This window comes from Rhagoletis zephyria, unplaced genomic scaffold, assembly GCF_001687245.7.
Source record: "Rhagoletis zephyria isolate East Lansing unplaced genomic scaffold, Rhagoletis_zephyria_1.1 Rzeph_scaffold_10823, whole genome shotgun sequence".
Taxonomy (NCBI): domain Eukaryota; kingdom Metazoa; phylum Arthropoda; class Insecta; order Diptera; family Tephritidae; genus Rhagoletis; species Rhagoletis zephyria.
Window position 1 is genome coordinate 1 of NW_016167900.1, and position 20,399 is coordinate 20,399.

Sequence of the window (20,399 nt, forward strand, 5' to 3'; positions counted from 1 at the left end):
TACATTCGGACCACTTTTAGTACAATTCACCTGTTTTACATTACATTGCCTTAAATTTTTGGACCTTCTTTGGTCTAGTTACAAAACTACTACATATACCTACGACTATATTTTTCGAGCAATTGGACCACTCTTTCCTTCAGGGGAGTGTCACGTAACGCCATATTGGAAATACTCATATGTATGTATGTATAGGCATATCTAATATATCTACATAGCTAGGTATTAGTACCCTTTATTTTTCCCCAAATTTCTAAATATCAATGGAATCCAATACTCCAATATTTCCGAGGCCATTGGCCGTCGAGAAGAATCTACCTGCGAAATTAAAATTAAATTGCACTTGCGAGAGCTGCTTACAAATGAGGATATATCGAGCCCTTACCGCCAAAAAGATTTTTTTTTCAAAATTTGATTTTTAATGCTGAAATGCATCAGAGCTATAGGAACATTTCTGCATAAAAAAAGAAAATTTTGAAAAAAAGGTCGCTTATCTACATCTTTTTGGCGGCTAGGGCTCGATATGTATGTATGTATTTATGTGTGCATTTTTCTTGTTCAAACTTGCCTGCAAAAGATTGCTCAGAAGACTCCGCAGCCCTGAAGAATATCCTGTAGGTATGGCGGTATAATTGCCCTAAATTTTATGATAACGACAATGACAAATATAAAAGATATACGTGTAAATATTTAAGAATATGCAAGAAACAGGCGAGGCCTTATAAGCATACCGCCATTATTTTGGAAACTAATTGCGAGAGGTTTGAAGCCGCAAAACTCTTCTTGAGGCAACACATCTCGCCAAGAATGCAGCCTAAGGCCCAAATATCGCTTTTGTTGTCGTACTCCTTGCCTTCGCACTGAAATTAAAAAAATAAAATAAAAATTATAAACTATATATCATTAGCCTAATTAATATGGGACCACCCTTGAGGTAGCTTTCCGATAAAAAATTATTATAAAGAATTATGGAAAACGGTTTACGTAGTCCAAAGTTATCCGGTATCATACATAAAAAAATATTCCGGCGGATTGATCACCTTTCTCCTTTTTTGAAGCCGGTTATTACAAAATACTTAGCTACGAATGTACATACGTATTTCAATTCTTGTGGCTATTGTTAAAGATGGTAGAGCTCGTTTAATTTTTGAGTAACTATTTTTGAACTCTTACGTAATAAGAAAATTATATGCCAAAGATATATTAAACATTGGTAGCAGAGAGCAGCTGATTTGATATTTTTTTTTATTATCTGGTATCTAAACTGCCAAATATTGTTAATTTTTTCTCGAAATTCATAATTGGCAAAATGTATTCGCATGTGAATCTTGCTTAACTTAGGGCTTCTTTTACTATTAAAGTTAACTGCCGAATTTGAGTTAGCCCCCCACTGTGAAAACGTCACATAGGAGCATAAACGCTGATTTTTGGGACCGGAAACGGATGTATTGATGCTTCTGGAATTCAACAAAAAGAAAGTGGAACCAATTCTTTATTATTATTTTTTTAAATTACATTTTTTATTTATCTACGTTTTTGTTTATATTTCACATCGCCCACTATGACATTTAAAAAAAGCAGACTATTGGTTTGACACTGTAGATACCAGAAGCTGCAACAAAACACACAAATTTTGTTTTTGCTCTAATTCTCCTACCTGTTAGATATGCGTGCTAGATTGCTACGTACGTAGCTACTTTACACCTAAAATACTACAAATCGTGACTTCCCCTATCGTGTCCAGGTAGTACTAGGGTTCGAAATTTCAGACTTTGGTATCGATACTGAGTACTCATTCTGTCATCGAGCTCATGGTATCGATACTCTAAAAGTATCAGGGAAAAAGTATCGATACTACTCAGTATTAAAATACGTTTTTTGGGATACTAAAATTATTTCTATTGAAATTATTCTTGATATTAAAACAATACAATTTTAAAATATTTGATTTATATTTCATTGCAGAACTTACTTTCACGTAAGAAGTAATTTTAACGTTAAATGTACATACATACATACATACATATATATATATATACTTTCACGAATTTCAAATTTTATTAAGATTTTTTGTAAACTTTTTGGGTATGCATTTTTGTAGCCTATTCAATTTTAGTATAATAATGGCAAGATTGAATTAAAACTCAATGGTAGTAGGCTACACGTAAAGTTGAATAGGTTACAAAACTGCATACCCAAAAGGTTTCCAAAAATTCTGCATTTTCGTGAACTTTGCGGAAGGTTTTATGGCCTTTATCATAAAAAAAAAGGTTTATAAACTGAAAAATGTAAGAAAATGTCCTTTTATTGAGCTCTTTAAACCTACTTTATTTTTTATGAATAAGGCCATTAAACTTTAACTTATTTCGTTTATGTTATGCAACAGACTACACGAAATTTCACTTTATTTTAAGTGATGGACAAAATTGAATGATAGTAATCCTTATAAGTAAAGAAAAAATTTAAAAAGTATGTTTTTAAAAAGTTTTCGATGCTACGAGTACTTTGCAAAGTATCGAGTAAAATCACCAAATAAGGTATCGAGTATTAAAGTACTCATTTTTATGCCCTCAGTATCGATGCTTACTCAATATCGATAGTATCGTTCGAACCCTAGGTAGTACCTCCATTTGAATAAAAAATTGGATACGTGCGCTCAGTTATTCTGATAATAAGAATTGTTCTTAAACTAAATAAATATTAACTCATACCATCTCTGGACTGAAGTAGTAGGGCGTTCCCAAAACAGTTTGTGCTAAAACCTTAGTATTCATTATTTTTGATATGCCAAAGTCGCCAATCTTTACAATGCCGCGTTTATTTAAAAACACGTTTGCAGTTTTTAGATCTCTATAAAGAATCAATAAGTATTTAATATATTTAGATACATTTTAACATTTTAAAGGCAAGAAGTATAATACATATGTATACTTCCATGTATTATTTCGTACCGATGTAAGATATTCTCCGAATGCATGTAATTAATGGCACTAGAAATCTGTTCAAACACTGCGATGATATAACGTTCAGGAAAATAATCTTTGACCGGACGGTCGGCTATGACCTGGGCGAGTGTTCCACCATCAGCGTACTCCATTTCGATCAGCAATGTGTTGTCCCTAATGAAGCTGCCGAGGTAACTATTAAATGTAAAAAAATTAATGCAGATACAAATATATGTACATATACATACATATGTATGTACAATAGGAAGCCTCATGAAATAAGTTACCCAAACTATTTTATTTCAATTCGGTGAGATTTGTGCTGTGGAACGCGTCGAAAATGCCTCCAACTTTTAAGACGGCAGAATTTTGATTTTTTTTTTTTTTTAATGCGCTAAAGCTCGTTTTAATCAAAAATTACTAAGTACAAAAATAAAACGAATCGTTTTTTCATATAAAAGTTGTTTTGTACATATTTTATGCATATTATTAAGGGCCGATATCATAACAAAATTAAAGAATGTTTTGAAATTTAAAGGATGCTTTATTTTGCTGATCGATTTTATAAAGCCACTTAAAAGATAAAGGTGCCCATATAGGCTATTTAGTTAAAAACACAAAATGAAAATTTAAATGGCATAAAGGTTCCTTTTGTAAGAGAAAGAAGTATGTAATTTTCATAGTATAGTAACATATGTATGACAATCAGCTGATGCAATTTCGCCGAGATCAGCATTGCAAACATCGTTATTTTCATTTAACCCTTCGTCAGGCGTAATATGGTGACTGCTAATTTCGGGCGCAATGTGCCTTACTGGCACACTTTTAAAAACACATAATAAACACATAATTATATTGTTTATACATCTGGGAAATACTGGCACGGCGTTTAGGGATGTGAAAAAGAAGTAAATGTCAATATTTTTGAAAAAATCCTTTATTTGACACAAATTTAGCAGCTAATACAAAAATCTTAAAATAAAGTTAAAAAATCCAAAAGTCAAACATAAGACGTAAAATAGTTTAGAAAAATGCAAATATTGCATAAAAATTAAACACGGGTATATGAAATAATAGCTATTTTTAGATGAATACTAAAATTTAAAAAAGTAATGTAAAAGTATTTCTAAAAATACTTATTTTAATATATGTGACGAGTTTGGGCGCAATGAGCTTCTCAGATCAAACTCTGCATAACTTCTAGTTGTGAGTGTCAAACAAAAACTGAGTGGTTTTACTCTTCAGCTCTGCAGCTACTGAGCGTAAGCAAAGTTAACGGTATAAAACGGCACGGCGAGATAAAAAGATGTGCTGGATGTGTCTGACAGATCAGTTGCGCCCGGCGAAGGGTTAAATGAACATTTTGTTATTATTCAACTGTCATTTTTATTATGGAAGCACTTCTTGTTTAAAGTATATTCAAATGACACTTTAGCTAAAAGGAAACTTTTCATTATGAAATTGGCTCTAACAGTTTTTTGATGTACATTTTTTCTAGCGTACTTTTTAAGAGTCTCAAAATATGTACATATAATAAATAAGGCGATTTTCTCGAAAATATAATTCTCGAGTTAGGAGCTGTTTACATGTGACCACAGATGTATAAATTAACAAAATAACTGTCACAATTATGGGTTTTCTCCTTTAAATATAATAACACAATACTCGTACAATAAAACAATAAGAACAAGTTTTCCATTTAAATGTTTTCACCGTATTACCTGATAATGTTCGGATGGTGAAGCTTGGAAAAGACCTCCACCTCATTCATAGCCAAATCTCGTTCGGATGGCGTGAGATCGGATAAGTTAATTTGCTTAAATACGACATGATGATTGTCAACTTTACGTCGATATAATATTGCCACTCCAAATGAACCTACGAATAGTGCACGTATTCCAAAATTGAATAAATGCACTTATAAACTCATATACATATGTGTGTACGTCTGGCAGTGTGGTCGTATAAAAATAGTAAAGATACAAGTTTTTAAAATAGACTTTACCTTGTCCTACTACGCGAAGTTTCTCATAATTATGAAGCTCGGGACCAGCGACTTCTGACACTTTTGGTGTTCGACCCACTACTCCGTCGTCATTGTAAATATTTGCAGATTCTAGGCTTTTCTTTGCAGGCCTTGGAGGCTCGTCCTTCAACAATGACACCACCGATGATGATGAGTTAGATATGGTAAATATTTTTGGTTGCATAACTCCATTGAAGGTCGCCCGCTTTTTTGATTTCGACGCGACAAGAGCAACAGATGACGAGCTACTCGATATGGATGAATCGGATATTCGACCATTAAAGAGTGGTAATGAGCTGGCTTTAGCTTTGAAATGTTTCATTTTTTCTTTAAGCAATAATAATAGTACATATCTGTCTCTGCACTGGTAAAGGTATACTATTTTAGTCCATCAAGATTACTGCTTACAATAGAGTTAGTGGTTAGTGGCCCGTAAAAATGTTGTGGTCACTTAAGTTGCTTAGCAATGGCAATTGATGGCGAATTGGGAGCAACATGTGTCAAACAAGTGCCGACGATTTGGGTTTAAATATGTTTGTAAATAATATGCACATTGATGTCGCCGGAAAATAGGGAGATAGGGAGAGGGCAGCTTAACAAAACATACTTACCCCTTTTAAATATGAAAATATATATTTGTGTAGGTATGTGCGTGCATTCATTCACTTCATCATGCCATATGGGTTGCCCTCTCTAGACGCTGACCCGCCCCTCCAGGTGGCGTGACACTTTGTTCATTTGAAATTTGGCACACAAATAATAATAGTAATAAATAATAACACTTATGTTTAGTTCAAAGTACTTAGAAGGTTATGTATTTTATTTCGTTACTTTTGTTATTATTTATATGTATTCTTATCTTTTGTAAATTGTTTAAAAATAAATCTTAAATCTACTTTAAGTCGGCTAGTAAAATTTCACTTAACTAATGCATCAAATCGTTTTACATTATATTTCAATATCAAGTGGTTCTTAAATTATATCTCTTTTGGCTAAAATACTTAAGTCATAGCATATAATCGAGCTTTGTATTTATGTACATACATACGTGTTACCGGCAAAACCCGATCTTAGAACAAACTAGTTTTTCCTGGGCTAAACAAGTTCTAGCTAGATCCAATACATCCGTCTAACGCGAAACCAAGTTGGACGCAACAATATTGTGGACTGTGTAGTTGGAGTTGGCCCAAGGCCGCTTACGCAGAAAGGAGTTCTACTCAAAAATACTGTGGCGCCCGATCTAGTTTAGCCTAGTCAAAACTAGTTTGTCCTAAGATCGGCTTTGGCCGGTAACATATATGTACATACAACTGCATCAAACCTCGTGCTAGATATACATACATACACATGTATGTATGTATGTACATACACAAATATCTACACTTATGCACTTATGTATGCAAATTTTTTATGAAACTCGTATTTCGAGCGGAAAATAATTAATACGGGGTGGTGTTTTTACACTTCCGCATTCTATATGCTATATAAATACTATGATTAACAGAAGTTTTCTGTACCAACGATCGTTTTTTTTTTATTGTACACTAGTTGGTAATTGACTACGAAGCTGTTAGATATTACATACGGTGGAAAACATCAAACATTGGGCTCCCTTGGAGGCCTGTTTTCCAAATGTTCCATCGTTGCGCATTTGGTATTTATAATTAAGTATTTATGTATGTATGAGTAGTAGTTTATGTGTATTTCAAAAAAAAAAAAATCAAAACTCCCTTATGATCGTGATTTTTTCTTAGGTGGTTTCAATTATGTACTCTTTTTAAAAAGGAAGAATGGTTCGTTACTTTAGTACTCATTTAGTGTTTTATTTATCCTTAGCAAATTTTCTAATGTTTCTATTTATGTATGATTATTTTTTTGTGTTGTAAAATCGTTCATGAGGGATAATAACGTACATACATACATACATATGTATGTGCATAGGTACAACACAGTGTTGGACAAACATATGTTCATACAAATAAAAGTTTTTTTTGGAATTAATTTACCCATTTTCCTTGAGAATTGAAGTCAGCGGTTCATGTTCCAGCAGCCGCGCGACAAAACATATTGGACTGATCATAATTTACTCCATTATAAATAGTATATATTTGTTTACTTATTTACATATTATTCCAATTTTTCATAAAAATGTTTAGAAGGCAAAAAACCACAAGAGGAGTTCTAAAAATTCCTTGCCGAAATTGAAACTACGTTAACCTTTTATAGTACAACAAATATCTGACTTAAATATAGAGAAAGAGATAAGCAAAAAATAATATATGTACAATGTACATACAATTAAACAAAGACCAAATAAAATAAGCAATATTTATACATACATCCGCCAACTTAAGAATGAACGCAAGGCCAAAGAAACAAACTATTATAATAAAAATTGTGCACAAGTGCGCTCGGGTATATAAATATAAAAATACAAACGCGTAAAAATGAATCTGGAAACTTTCCCATTCGGCCTATTATCGATAATTAGTTGTTTACACTTTTATATGGACTTTTATATGGCATTACATTTGCGTGCTATTTCTAAGTAACGTTAAATTGTGGAAAAGGGACTTTTGTGGTTTGAGTGTTTTCATTGTCATGCTAAACGTGATTTTTTTATCCCTGCGATGTTAAGGTACTATGGTAAATGTGAAATTTAGTGATGCTAAAAATGATTTTTTTAATAAGTAAATTTGATAATTCCTGCTTAATATTGATGTTTTTTTTGTTATTTAAATTATGGATAGCCATGCAAGATTACGTCCTTTTTCTGATAGAAATAGTATAATATTTAGTAAAATGAAACATTCGAAAAAATCAGTGTAAATAAGAAAACAAATATGTACTATAAAATTGTTTATGTATTTTTATGCACACTATTCAACAAAACAACTTTATTTTCGATAGCCTTATCAAATGTTGCCACAATAAAATGCTGTGTTGCGCAACATTTTCTGAAAATGAGCAAATCCAAATTTTAAAATTCAATTATTTGTAAGAAAAATTTTAATTTGTGTTGCGTGTATAAATTAATTAAACTATTTAACATTTTTTTCGAAATCTTTTAAGTCTCATTTTAATCAAGTTCCGATTCCCAGTCAAATATCTTTTGTCCAACACTGTACATATGTACATAATGTGTATGTTATACATACATATATATGTACATATGAGGCTTTGAGAGCCAAAGTAGCCTTACATTAAAAAGGTGAGGTACAGCTTAAAATGCATTAATAGAATGAAACGCTAATAGCCCGAGACACGATTGTTCAGTTTCATTTTACTCTAACAGGCAGCATCACGTAGATGCAATGAACTTTTCAGTGAAAGACCCTATTTATCAGGGACGTGAACCGGATGAAAAATTTGGTCGGTTCGGTTTAGCGGTTCGAACCGTTTTTGCACTTTTGCATTGGTTCGACAAAGCGTTTTTTTTTTAGTCTTTGAACCGGGGTTCTGTTCAAGGGTTGGGAAAAAAAAATAACGTGCAAGTCTAAGTGTAAAGTGTCAAGTGCAACAAAGCGCAAGGTTAAATTTTAAGTGTGTGCTAAATGAGATGAGTTGCCTTTACATTTGATATTTCCACATGGTAAACAAACGTAGTAGGTATTACCATATTTAACGAAACGAAACAAAAGCGTGTAAATTTATCTAATGAAAATTGGATTAAACTAACCTTTAAACCTTTATGAAAATTGGTTCGGTTTCGGTTCGGATCAAACATTTGTGGAAAATTTCGGTTCAATTAATTAATAGAAAAAATCGGTTTTCCGGTTCAAAACCGGTTCGGTTCAAAACCTGTGCACGTCCCTGCTATTTAGTATTTATAAATCCTTCCTTCGCATATTACTCAAACAAATTTTTTCGTATGTAGATATGCTCCTCTGACTCTCATTGCCTCATATGTACTTATGTATGTTCAAGAGTAAATTTTCATTAATTAGCAACCAAACGGCAATTGATTTATGGATGTAACTAACTACTCCAGCGCCTAATTAATGGTATTTAAAAAAACACTGTTTAAAGTAACCCAATTCGCAATATACATATGTACGTACATATGCTACATATGTATATGAAGCGTTGAGATTCAAACAGCGATTTATTTCTCTGAGGAATATACATAAGTTTTGACTAAATTGGCTTTGTTCCTTCAAAATATACAATCATACATACATAGTACATACGTACGTCTGAGTCTCCCTGATTTCAAAATCCAGCCAACCAACGTTCCCACACTAACACTGAATGCACTTGCCCGCCCAGTGGTATGTACTTGTATACTTAGGCGTACATATACATACATATGTTTGTATGTATGCATGGAAGTATTCCACTATAGCACTCTATTGGACGTATTGTTCCTTAGGAGTATGTGGAATATTTCCGTTCGGCTTAGCAGGAGCAACGATTGCCTTCGGACAAGCTGGCCAAGCTGAATGTACCTAAGCCGTTGGAACCGGGCGATTTTTTGTCTTGTGTCTTTTCGTCGTTATCAAAATTATCACCCTGAAATAAAGACGAGTAGATATAAACAATTTTTTTAGAGAATGTGGGTAAAACATTATATAGAGTTACCCGGCGTTCGCGCTGTTCTCGGATTTTTCTTGCCAATGCTAGAAAAGCCTCCTCAATGTTTATGTTGCATTTGCAGGATACCTCAAAGAATGGCATATCGAAGTTTTCAGCAATCTGTGTGTGAAATAATTAAATTAATACATTTCAAATAGACATTCTTATGCAACTGGATTACTGAATGAAATAGGTATGTACATATTACATAATTAACTTTTATTTAATTTGCCATTTGAACTTACTTTTTCGCCTCTTTCTTTGTCAACCGCTCGCTGCGTTGCCGAACATTCGCATTTGTTGCCAACCAGGACTTTGACAACATCCGGTGACGCGTTCTACGCATATAAATCAACGCAATTTAGTAATTTGTTGTTAAATTATAAAAATTTATACACACATTCATATGTTTGTATTAGAGCATTGTACGAGTACATAATTATTTATATTTAATAATCACCATATCCTATGCGGCGAGTACACACCATTTGCTATCGCGACATCGCTGGCTATTAGATACTTGTTTAGTAATTGTTCAGGAAGCAAACAGCCTGACACATTATTTGTGCCATACATACTTTCATACATACATATGTACATAGTATGTATAGTATGCATATCCTATAACGGAATGTGATGGTGAAGCAATTTAAACGTATTTAGTTTGGCTAAACTAATTAAAATCACAAAATTTAGTTCCAAAAACTAGTTATCTTTAATTTGCTTATTAAGTTTTAATTTTTCTTGCTTAATGAATCCATTTATATTTAAATTAACTGAATTTGAAATCTTAAACTTTATGCAATATATATGTATGAAAGAGAAATCTCCAAATGTATATAATTTATAATCGCACTGTGGCAATAATAAGGCGAGTAAGTTTCAACAGTATGTACATACAATCGTGCGATGTGCAACGTAATCGTGCAGTGCTCTTATATGTTTATATGAATATAACATATTTATGAAATACCTCTTGAATATTTCGCAGCCAATATGACAGGTTATTGTAACTCTCCAAGTTCGTCACATCATACATCAGTAGTATGCCCATTGCTCCGCGATAATAAGCTGTGGTTAGCGTTCGAAATCTTTCTTGTCCTGCTGTATCCCAAATTTGTAGCTTTATTGGCACTCCATCCAAGTTGATGAGTTTCTGTTTGAAATCGATACCTAAGCACGCGGGAAGTTAATTAAATTGTGAGTGGCTTAAAATAGATGTACATATGTATGTAAATAGAAATACACAAAAGGATATAAGTGTATGTATATATGTATATATGTATGTATGTAGGTCTCCTTATCTGATGTCGGAGCACAGCATGACAACAAATTGGTCGACGAGCCAGCCCGAAAGGAGTCTGCTCTTGATAAATAGCACTGTTAAAAATGTAGCCAACCTTAAGTAAAAAAAGACCTGCAATCATGCAGATTTATTTCTACATATTAATGGAATTGAAGTACCAAATGAGATTTGACATCCTGAGTAGAAAGCCCAGTGTTTCGCCTGAAATGTACTCGAGTATTCGGCACTGGCTTTTGGACCAGTAGTATCTATTTTCTTTTATTATCAAATCTCACAACTTACAAACTTAAAGTACGATTTTTTTGGACTAATACATATACATACATATGCATTTGAATGTGTTATGCAATTAGGTATTTTAAGTAGACGTACAAAATTTTAGTTAAACACAATGTTTAATGTCGAAAACCAGCATTAATTCGACGATATCACTTGTGTGCTGCCAAATTTCAGTTTCAAAAATTCGGTTTTTTGGACACACATACATATGTATGTAGGTATGCACAAAGGTACGTATGTATGTACGTATCGTCGTTTAACGTACAAAACCGCGTATCGTCATTCTGCAAAACCGCGTAACTGACATTTGCTGCCAAAAATTGGATTTGCTCACACATGCTCTTGGCTCAATCCTTATCCATTTGTCCTGAAATATACTAGCCATAAATGCGATTGCTTTATAAAACAGAGAGCCATTTTGAAATATGAGTGTTTTTACTCTCTAGAAAATAATTTCTACAACTTCACATACGAGGTTTTGCATTTTGCTGATACGCGGTTTTGTATTTTAAACGCCTCTATGTACATGATTGAAATTTTACTACGGCGTTGATATAATAGTTACAAAGAACCGTATATTTGTAGCAGAGCTGGGTAATTTTTGATTACGATTACATTTCAATTACGATTGCGTAATTGTTATCCTTAATTATATACGATTACAATTACTTTAATTGTAATCATAAATGTTACCTTTATGATATTATAATAATTGTAATCTTAAAAATTTAGGGACTATGATTACTGCAATCGAAATCATGCAAAACTTGATTATGAATACCGTGATTGTAATCCTAAAAATTTTAAGATTACAATTACAGTAATTGTATATAATTGTTATAAGTACAATTACAGTAATCGTTATGCTGACAATTTTCGGGATTACAATTACAATAATCGTAATCCAAGTAATCAAAATGTAATCGTAATCATAAAGTGCCAGCTCTGATTTGTAGTAATAACTGCATATATGTTACACATATTTACATTCATTTTCTACCTACATACATATCTATCTAATGTATGTATGTACTATTACGGCTTGTACATATGTATGTATGAGTTCCTCCTCTGTAGGCACCACTTACCTATAGTGGAAATGTATGTATCGTAGTATTTCTCATCACAATATCTATGGACTATACACGTTTTACCCACATTAGAGTCACCGAGCACCAGAACTTTGTACGTCGCAACAAAGTCCAAAGCCATTGTGATTTATAGTATCAGTACCGCCTCTCTGGCTGCTATGATAATTTTGGCAATATAGACCGACTTTAACGGTGCTTGGAACTGTATTTAAACGCAATGAAAATACTTTTTTTTTGTGCTTTTGNTACGAGTATGTAATGAATTTTATTTTCACCCTTCTAGCTAATAGCTGAGTAAATCGTTAATCACTCGTGTATCTTAGCGAATTGCAGCCAATTAAGCTTGTAGACAATTTATAATTTCCTTTTTTCGTTTGAATTTTGCAACCCGAACTTCCAATTTAGTAAGCCTTTATTGAAAAGTATGATTCAGCATCACCAAGAAGAACTCGCAAATGGATGCGCGAAAAATCAATACTCTCTTGACGTATGAAAACAAGTCAACGTAGGCCAACTCCACACCAACAGTTTGCTTTGTGGAGTGTTTGTGGAACGTGACAGACATTTGTTCGAATTTAACGCCTGCGTTGTATGTAGGGTTTGGTTGAAGGGTTGATTTAAGCACCGTTGGGGTTGAAGATTGCTAAATGTTTTGTTTACGGTTTCCTCGCTGCACAGATGACACTTGTCCGTCATGGCGCATATTTTGTTTGTTATTCGCAAAACAGCTGGAAATATTCGAAAATGTTAAATGGACTACCACGCAAAGATGTGTGTATGTTTATATGTATGTAGTATATATATATAATAGCGTGAGGGGATTTTTGTCCAGGACAAAAGATCTGCGGATACAATCAGTATCCTCATAAAATAAGCTAAATTTTTTTGTGCGTGGTTTGTTGGTGTGTTGTTGCGTCAACAAATGTGATAGCGATCCGAAAATTGCCGCTAACAGAATCTCCCCCCATTCTACTGCTGCTACCTGTTCAATGTACCTTGCTAAATGCTAATGAAATTTCTTTTAGAAATTTTAAAAATAATCAATAACGTCTAATTTCGATTCATACCCACAAATACCCAGTTTTTCTACGCAAAATTATGTATATCTTTAGAAACCATCTATATATGTACATACAAATTTGCTCTTCGATTCGAATCACAAGCGTCCAGATCTAAAAATAAAAACTGGTTCATGGGCATGTCATTTTTATCAGCTTTTAAGGTGCCAAAATACCAAATATGGTCATGCTTTAACGCGGCTATTGTGAGTAGGTCATAAGCAAGCATAAGTGCATGAAACTCTGTAAGAGAAATATAGCTAAAAATTACCGTTGATTTTTAAAACTTTTTATGTGAAGGCTGTTGCGAATTTTCTTCCATATAACGCATAAACAAAACTGACTTTTGTGTGGAAGAAAATGCGCAACACCCTCCCAAAAAAAAAAATCTAAAAAATAAATGGTAGTTTTTAGCGACCTGGAACTTGCACTTTATTATACATAGTAAAATTGAAAGGGATAAAAAACTGCATACTCAAAACCTTTCTAGGAAAAATCCAATAAAAAATCGAAATTTCGTTGAACATTTTTTAAGTTTAGTTGTTTTTTGTGAACTTTGTGCAAGCTTTGAAACAATTATTTATGTTGTGTCTGATATAGATCGACCTATATTCTAAATGAAAATTATTAACAATAAATAAAGATAAGTTGCCAACAGCATTATTTTGCATTTTGCTACCATCATTTTGACCGCAACTGTATCTTTTAATTTGTTTTCTACGATGACATTTTTTCCCACCTGCAAAACTTGGCCCACTGTAATGTACATACATACAATTTCACATTTATCAACCGAGCGTTTTAGATGACGGCGTTAAGCTGCCTTTACACGGGTCGATTTCGGTCGACTGAAAAATCGACTGACAAAACGACACGGTAACAACAAAAATCCACAAGAAAATCGTCCCGTGTAAAAGCAGCTTTATGTGGATATTTAATGATGTCATTAAAGTAAAAAATCTTGAGATTGTTGCGCTAAAATAATTATTAAACAAACAAAAAAAAATATACAAAATTCTACATTCTTATGGACTTGTTTACAAAGTTACCGACATTTTCTATATAAGCATATTATTTTATAACTAAGCTGAATACACACATATGAACACGCATAATACATACATATGTACATACGCATATGTATGTATATTCATATACATAGTTTACGTAGGTACATATTGAGGTTTATCTATACGTACATACGTGAGTGGGAGCTTTAAGAAATCAATTATTAAGAGGTCAAACACGCCAAAAAACATGGCAAATAATTGTGGCTGCCTTTACCACCTACAAACGTGTTTATAATCTAATATATGGGGGACACATACAGATCTATGAGTGCGAGTGACTGTGAGTTTATCGCTGCATATGTGTACATTTAAGTACTATGTTAGTATGTATGGATGTGTGTGCACGTATGTATGCGTTCACATCTTCTCTCTTAGTTTGTACTCTTTACACAAACACGATCATTGTATTTACAAAATTTATCAGATCACCTAGAATTTGTCATCAGTGAGCGAATGTAAAGGCCTTCATTACAATAATAAATTGGTTATTATTTATCAATTAGCATATGCTCGAATGTACATACATACATACATACATACATATATACATATCTATAAATTGTATTTGGCATGCACGTGTGTACCTACTATGTACGTAGGTGTCTTCAGACCTTACATACATACCCCTTACCCCTTAACCATCTGTGCTATAGGTTTCTCTCCTAAGCGAAACATACGAACATATCTATTTCTTTCGGTGGAACGTGCCTCATGCAGCTGTAATATTTTTATTGGATTGCAAAGTGCAACAATGCTTAGTTTAGAATGCAATTACAGGGAATTGAAGCCGCCACAAAGATCCCGACGATGATATGGATTTTACGGTGTGCGGAGGTCAACATCGCAACCCAGGCGGTTGAAATATTCCAGATGAGCAATTTTGCCGCAAACGGACGGACAAAGCACTTATACAACTTCATCTGAGCAACGAATAGTATCTACATACGTCTTCCAGTGATAAAGCAACTGCCAATACAAACATCTGGGAGAGCACCTTGAATTTCTCAATTTGAAAGCAATCACGAAAGAGAGGAATACATATGTATGTACAATTTAAGCGAGTGTGCGCGTGTGGATGACATCACTTCGACTGGGTACAAAAGTCAGACAGACAAATGCATATGTGTTAACATAAGCTAAGTCACTACAAACCCTACAAGACATTGCTGAGCACTTTAGGCAAAAATTCTCACAGATTTACACTTTTGTTTTTGTAGTACGGCATAAATGAGTAGTTTGACTATTAGTACTGAGGACTTTCTGATGACAACATTGAGGGGAAAGTACTCAATTTTTTCCCATGGCCTGAACGAAAATGAGGACTTTGATAAGCACTTTTGTGATTAGGAGTAATGATAATATGAGTACTCATATGATACTCAGCTGTCTTGTAGGGAAGCATTCAAATGAAACACCTTTACACAGACTAAAGTCATGAAGCCTACAACATCCATGTGCACATTTATACCAGTCCCAGTTGACTTCGAGGGATCACACAATTTGTACATTTTTGCAGATTTTTACAGTTTGTCAGTCACCGTGTGGTGTTGTCTAGAAATTTGTATCGAGAATGAGTTCAACTCAATAACAATTTTCCACACAACCCCACTCTGTAACTGTGAAAATGTACAAATCGTGTGATCCCTGCTTAAGAGCTGATTCGAAGACTAATTAAACTGATTCAAAGACTAACTAATCAGCAATTGTATCCCATGGACACTAAACTAGGTCTAATCTCTTTAGATATTGGTTTTACTGGGATATGTGTCTTACTCTCCAATACCATCAAGGAAGACCTACTCATTTCATTTGCTGCAAAACCTCAAGACAACACGTATGCATATACATACATACATATGTACACATATATGCACATTCATACCCTGCAGGGAAAGCCACACGTAGTGAATCAAAAGCAGTTCAGTACTACATAGTTTTTTATTGCCAAAAACAAACCAGTCCGATAGTAACTAAAACTCTTAGAGTGAACATTTGCTAAGCCCACTTTTCTAAACAATTACATATATCTTTATGCAAGAATAATTAAAGCCGCATTTTCCAAAATATGGAACTACCTATTTTATTTCTAACCGCTTCTATTACGTGATACGCAAATTTGCAAAGACCCCAATAGTCACTATGATAACTCCCAAATAATAAAAAAAAAATTATTCAATAGAAATCTATGTATATCTATAAGAACTCGTTCGATACTACAGAAAAGGGGCCCACGGAGCCCCAAGCTATATTTTTTTTACTTTAAATTGATTTTTTGCGCCTTTTTGTTTACAGATGCTTTTCACACTCAAGCTCTGCACACCCAAGAACTGGTTGGGAATAGTTCGGGATGCAAAGCGAATTAGATCTAAACTGCGGAATTTATAATTGGTGCGGAACTAAAGAAAAGCTAATGCAGTTGAAGAAAATTGTCATTTCCTATGGCGTCTCAGTGTAAAATTCGCCAAGTGTTTGCATGCAAAAGTGATTTATAGCGAACTAATAGTAGTTCTAAATGTACTGGAAGCAAACCAATTCAGAACTAGAGATTTTCCTACAGGGTATTTACATACTTACACACATATAAATACACATACATACGTATATACATACTTACGTGGATTCATATGGGTGTGCATAAATACAGACGTTTATTATTGGAGAACACCGGGATTGCTTCAATGTATGCTTTTAAGCCAATGATCCGGTACACTTAGAGAAATTGCAATTCTGCATAGCTATTCGATGACACATCACGAATCAATGAGCGGGTTTTCAGTCACTACTGAGCACGAAATTTTCATTTGATCTGCATTTTTCAGTTCAACCTATAACATTACAAAAGGGTCTATCCGTTAATTTATGTTTGGGTAGAACCCCACAATAAAGTTTAAAGTTGCAAAAAGTTATGAATAGCGCTCGAATTTCTATGCTAAAATAAGCCTAAAGACTTGCCTCATTATACTTAACTATTTGCATGTAAATCTGAGCTCTAGCTATGAAGAAGGCTTCCTAAAAGCCGGTTATATCAGCAATTTAAATGGAAAATTATTTTTTATTTNATTCATGGTAGAGTACTCTAACTTGGTATGGAGATATATCAAACCAATCGCATACTCATGGAAGTTAGAATATGCAGTATTTATCTGGAGGCCTTTTCATGCCGTTCATATTAGGAGATTGGAGTCGGTCCAGAGGGCTTTCGTACGTTTCGCCCTGCGGCGGTTGAACTTTCTGGAACCGATCCCACCCTATAGCTCTCGTTTCCATATAAAATTGTAAAAAATTAAAATAATTTTTCACTTACATAAATTGCTTTCGTGAAATTGGCTGTAAGCCTATTGTGGAATTTTAACGAAATGAAAGGAATTTTATTTTAAATCTTTTGTTTTATTGTTTTATTAAATTACAAAAGGATGATTGTAGAACAAAAGTTATTCACAAAAACAAGAAAAATTTCTATGACAACAAATTGTAGAATTCAAATATAATCTCAAACAAATCAAACAAAGTTAAAATCGTCTAAGTGAGTCCCTGACACGTGGAGCTGCTACCTTAACCTTACCTATATTTCAGAATACAGAACGAACTCAAGACTACACTTTGTGGTTGTTGTTGTAGCAGCATACAACTTCCCCAAAGAGTTTTTGGGGAGTGTTGCTGGAGTGACAGTCCTTGGCCAACTATAAATCTGGGTCGTTCCGGTTACGTAGACCCGACTGTCGTGGGAACGACACGTTCGAACGCGCCTAAATATTCGTAGGCGATTTTTTCAGTGTCTCGTTACCAACAAACTAACAAACAATCATATGTACAGGCATCCGAAATCAAGCGAAAAGATACTCGCACCCAGATTGTGTTGAGGTACATAAATAATTGTATCTGTGAGTGGGTCGGCGTCTGTAAACGTGCACGCACACATTCAAATGTATGCAGATATTCGTTGTCTGCGTGCTATCTGCTAGTAGCAGCTAGTAGATTCCAACACCGGAGCAACCTATGTAGTACTGCGCCACAACGAATCAGTCTTGTGAATATTCGCGAACTATGCGGTCGCCATACGATGATTTCTCTGTTGTGTCGGACAGCGGTGATGAAGCCAGAGCCAATAGCTACAATTACAGTAGCAACAACAACAGTAGTGCCATACCATATCACGCGCGTGAAAATTCGTTGCCATTTAGTTATGGCCAAATAAATAAGGCCTCGACGCCATTGCGCAGTATTAGTGGTGACGCGGGCACTGGCGGACTATATCGTAATCAACATGGTATCGGTGTTGGTGTTGGTTCGAGTGGTATTCGCGATTTCGGATTGGGCCCAAGTTCGTCGCCTTCGAAGGCGGATATGAGCCTAAGTTCAGGCACTGATCATTATTATGGTACTAATTACAAAAATGCAAGCAAAAACGGATTAACGGCTACATTGAAATCAACAACCGCAAAAACATCGGCATCGGGAAGTAGCACGGACACGACAAATACGATTAAAGCGCAACCACGTCTTACCAGTCCGATATTGGTGCGCAAAACGTTGAATAGTCGATCACCTACGCGCAACGGAGCCACTAATACCAACACAATTGCCAATACGTACCACTACAAATATGGAAACGACAATGACAGCGCTTTCTACGCTACCGCCGGCAGCAGCGACCATAGCAACGCTTTAAATGGCAACATCAGCGGCTACAACAACGGCTATGGTAGCACCAAGAGATACAACAATAACAACTTCATTTACGGCAACAACAACAACAGCGAAAAATTCGAAATTGGCGACACAATTGACGGCAGCCTAAACGTGCGCGAACGCAACCACGCGATGATTTTGATCAACTTTTACGCGAACGTCGTGAAAAAGTCATGCGGGAGCATTACCGACCGACTGGGACAACGCCAATTGTCAACGGCAGCGGGGGTACCTTCGGCACATCACCCAATTCTCGAAAATTCAACTACGATTTTGAATTTCATTTGAATTTAGATGATGCGCCTCCGCCCCCACGTCGCGCCCACACCATGGATCGAACGTCTCTGCAACAGCTGCAGCAATATCGCACTCGCGATATTCCAGTTGCGCGCGAGGTCGCTATGCCGACCAGCAATTCAACGTATGTGGAACGTAATTATCACACAATTAGCTCCTCGAATGCCTGCCGAGAGGCAAGCGGGCCGTTCGCAGCTTCCCAGCAACAATCGCGAATACTGCAACAGCAATCGCGACCGCAACCGCAGAGCCAACAGCAACAGCAACTCGAATCGCTTTACAGTACAGTGGAGAAGCGTGTAGTGCAACCGTCGCGGAGGCAATATTCACCATCACCGTCTCCAACACAATCGCAGCAAGAGCGTCGACTGGAGTACTCCAGATATGGAAATGGAAATGCAGCTGGTTATGGCATTGACAGCAGCCACGAGTATGCAACAAATAATCGAAGCTCATTGGGGGCTGCCGTTGTTGCACGCAGCCGCAATGACTTGTCATCGCCCATTTATGCCACGACGAGTAAGCAAGTCACCGCTGCGACGAGCACATATCACAGTCGTAACTCAATCGAGCCAGCATTGTCAGTTACGGATCACCCGATGGCGGCATCGTTGTCGTTGCCAGTTGGGCCAGCGTCAACTGTGGCAGCGACTGCGAATGCGGTAGAGGCTGGCAAGATTTCACCTTCGCCATTACACGTCGCACGCCCCGAGACGCCTGCGTTTCCCGTTACGCCACGCACGCCATATGGTGGATATAATGGTCAAAACAGCCCCATAGCTTATTCGCACAGCCCGGTTCCACAGCGCCCGGACTTGCCGAATGGAAAGTCAATGCTTGACTTGCACAACTTCTCCTCGGAGACCATTTACCGCACAAGTTGTCGCCCACGTCTCGATTCCAATATGTCAATGGTGAATAGTGAACCCCAGGAGGTCGCTGCACANGAATGGAAAGTCAATGCTTGACTTGCACAACTTCTCCTCGGAGACCATTTACCGCACAAGTTGTCGCCCACGTCTCGATTCCAATATGTCAATGGTGAATAGTGAACCCCAGGAGG

At 35.5% G+C, this 20,399-nt stretch overlaps 3 protein-coding genes across 7 annotated transcripts; 1 reads left to right on the plus strand and 2 right to left on the minus strand.

Annotated features, from left to right (window-relative positions):
• Positions 1-20: 20 nt before the first annotated feature.
• On the minus strand, positions 21-5,625 carry LOC108376684 (serine/threonine-protein kinase Nek8). Its single transcript, XM_017632917.1, has 7 exons — positions 4,951-5,625; positions 4,667-4,823; positions 2,952-3,140; positions 2,712-2,850; positions 732-860; positions 569-637; positions 21-318 (listed from the first exon to the last, which is right to left on the minus strand). The coding sequence occupies exons 1-7, from the start codon at positions 5,291-5,293 to the stop codon at positions 226-228; spliced, it is 1,119 nt and encodes a 372-aa protein (XP_017488406.1). The 5' UTR covers positions 5,294-5,625; the 3' UTR covers positions 21-225.
• Positions 5,626-8,421: 2,796 nt separating this feature from the next.
• Positions 8,422-18,009, minus strand: RabX4 (RAS oncogene family member RabX4). Of its 5 annotated transcripts, none has more exons than XM_017632914.1 (7): positions 17,913-18,009; positions 16,997-17,175; positions 12,220-12,950; positions 10,520-10,719; positions 9,792-9,884; positions 9,553-9,666; positions 8,422-9,483 (listed from the first exon to the last, which is right to left on the minus strand). In XM_017632914.1, exons 3-7 carry the CDS (start codon positions 12,341-12,343, stop codon positions 9,370-9,372), a joined length of 645 nt encoding a protein of 214 aa, XP_017488403.1. In that variant the 5' UTR covers positions 12,344-12,950; positions 16,997-17,175; positions 17,913-18,009; the 3' UTR covers positions 8,422-9,369. The 5 variants fall into 5 exon arrangements, 4 of the variants coding, with proteins under 4 accessions (XP_017488403.1, XP_017488402.1, XP_017488405.1 ...); XM_017632913.1 differs by having other exon boundaries at positions 16,965-17,175; XR_001849274.1 differs by lacking the exons at positions 12,220-12,950; positions 16,997-17,175; positions 17,913-18,009 and adding an exon at positions 15,126-15,439 and having other exon boundaries at positions 8,422-9,084; positions 9,158-9,483.
• A 290-nt stretch (positions 18,010-18,299) lies between these two features.
• On the plus strand, positions 18,300-20,304 carry LOC108376682 (myb-like protein P). Its single transcript, XM_017632911.1, is given in 2 exon segments — positions 18,300-19,154; positions 19,157-20,304. Coding segments are annotated over 2 exon segments (1,908 nt in total). The 5' UTR covers positions 18,300-18,394.
• The last annotated feature ends 95 nt before the right edge of the window (positions 20,305-20,399 follow it).

Excerpts from the sequence above, each read along its gene's own strand:
- LOC108376684 (XM_017632917.1), bottom strand. The coding sequence starts at position 5,293 with ATGAAACATTTCAAAGCTAAAGCCAGCTCATTACCACTCTTTAATGGT. Across the intron at positions 4,824-4,950 it reads ACTTCGCGTAGTAGGACAAG|GTTCATTTGGAGTGGCAATA; the intron begins GTAAAGTCTATT and ends CACTATTCGTAG. Across the intron at positions 3,141-4,666 it reads CACCATCCGAACATTATCAG|TTACCTCGGCAGCTTCATTA; the intron begins GTAATACGGTGA and ends TACATTTAATAG.
- RabX4 (XM_017632912.1), bottom strand. The coding sequence starts at position 15,270 with ATGAAGTTGTATAAGTGCTTTGTCCGTCCGTTTGCGGCAAAATTGCTC. Across the intron at positions 9,885-10,519 it reads GGCTGCGAAATATTCAAGAG|AACGCGTCACCGGATGTTGT; the intron begins GTATTTCATAAA and ends TTATATGCGTAG. Across the intron at positions 9,667-9,791 it reads ACAAAGAAAGAGGCGAAAAA|ATTGCTGAAAACTTCGATAT; the intron begins GTAAGTTCAAAT and ends TTTCACACACAG.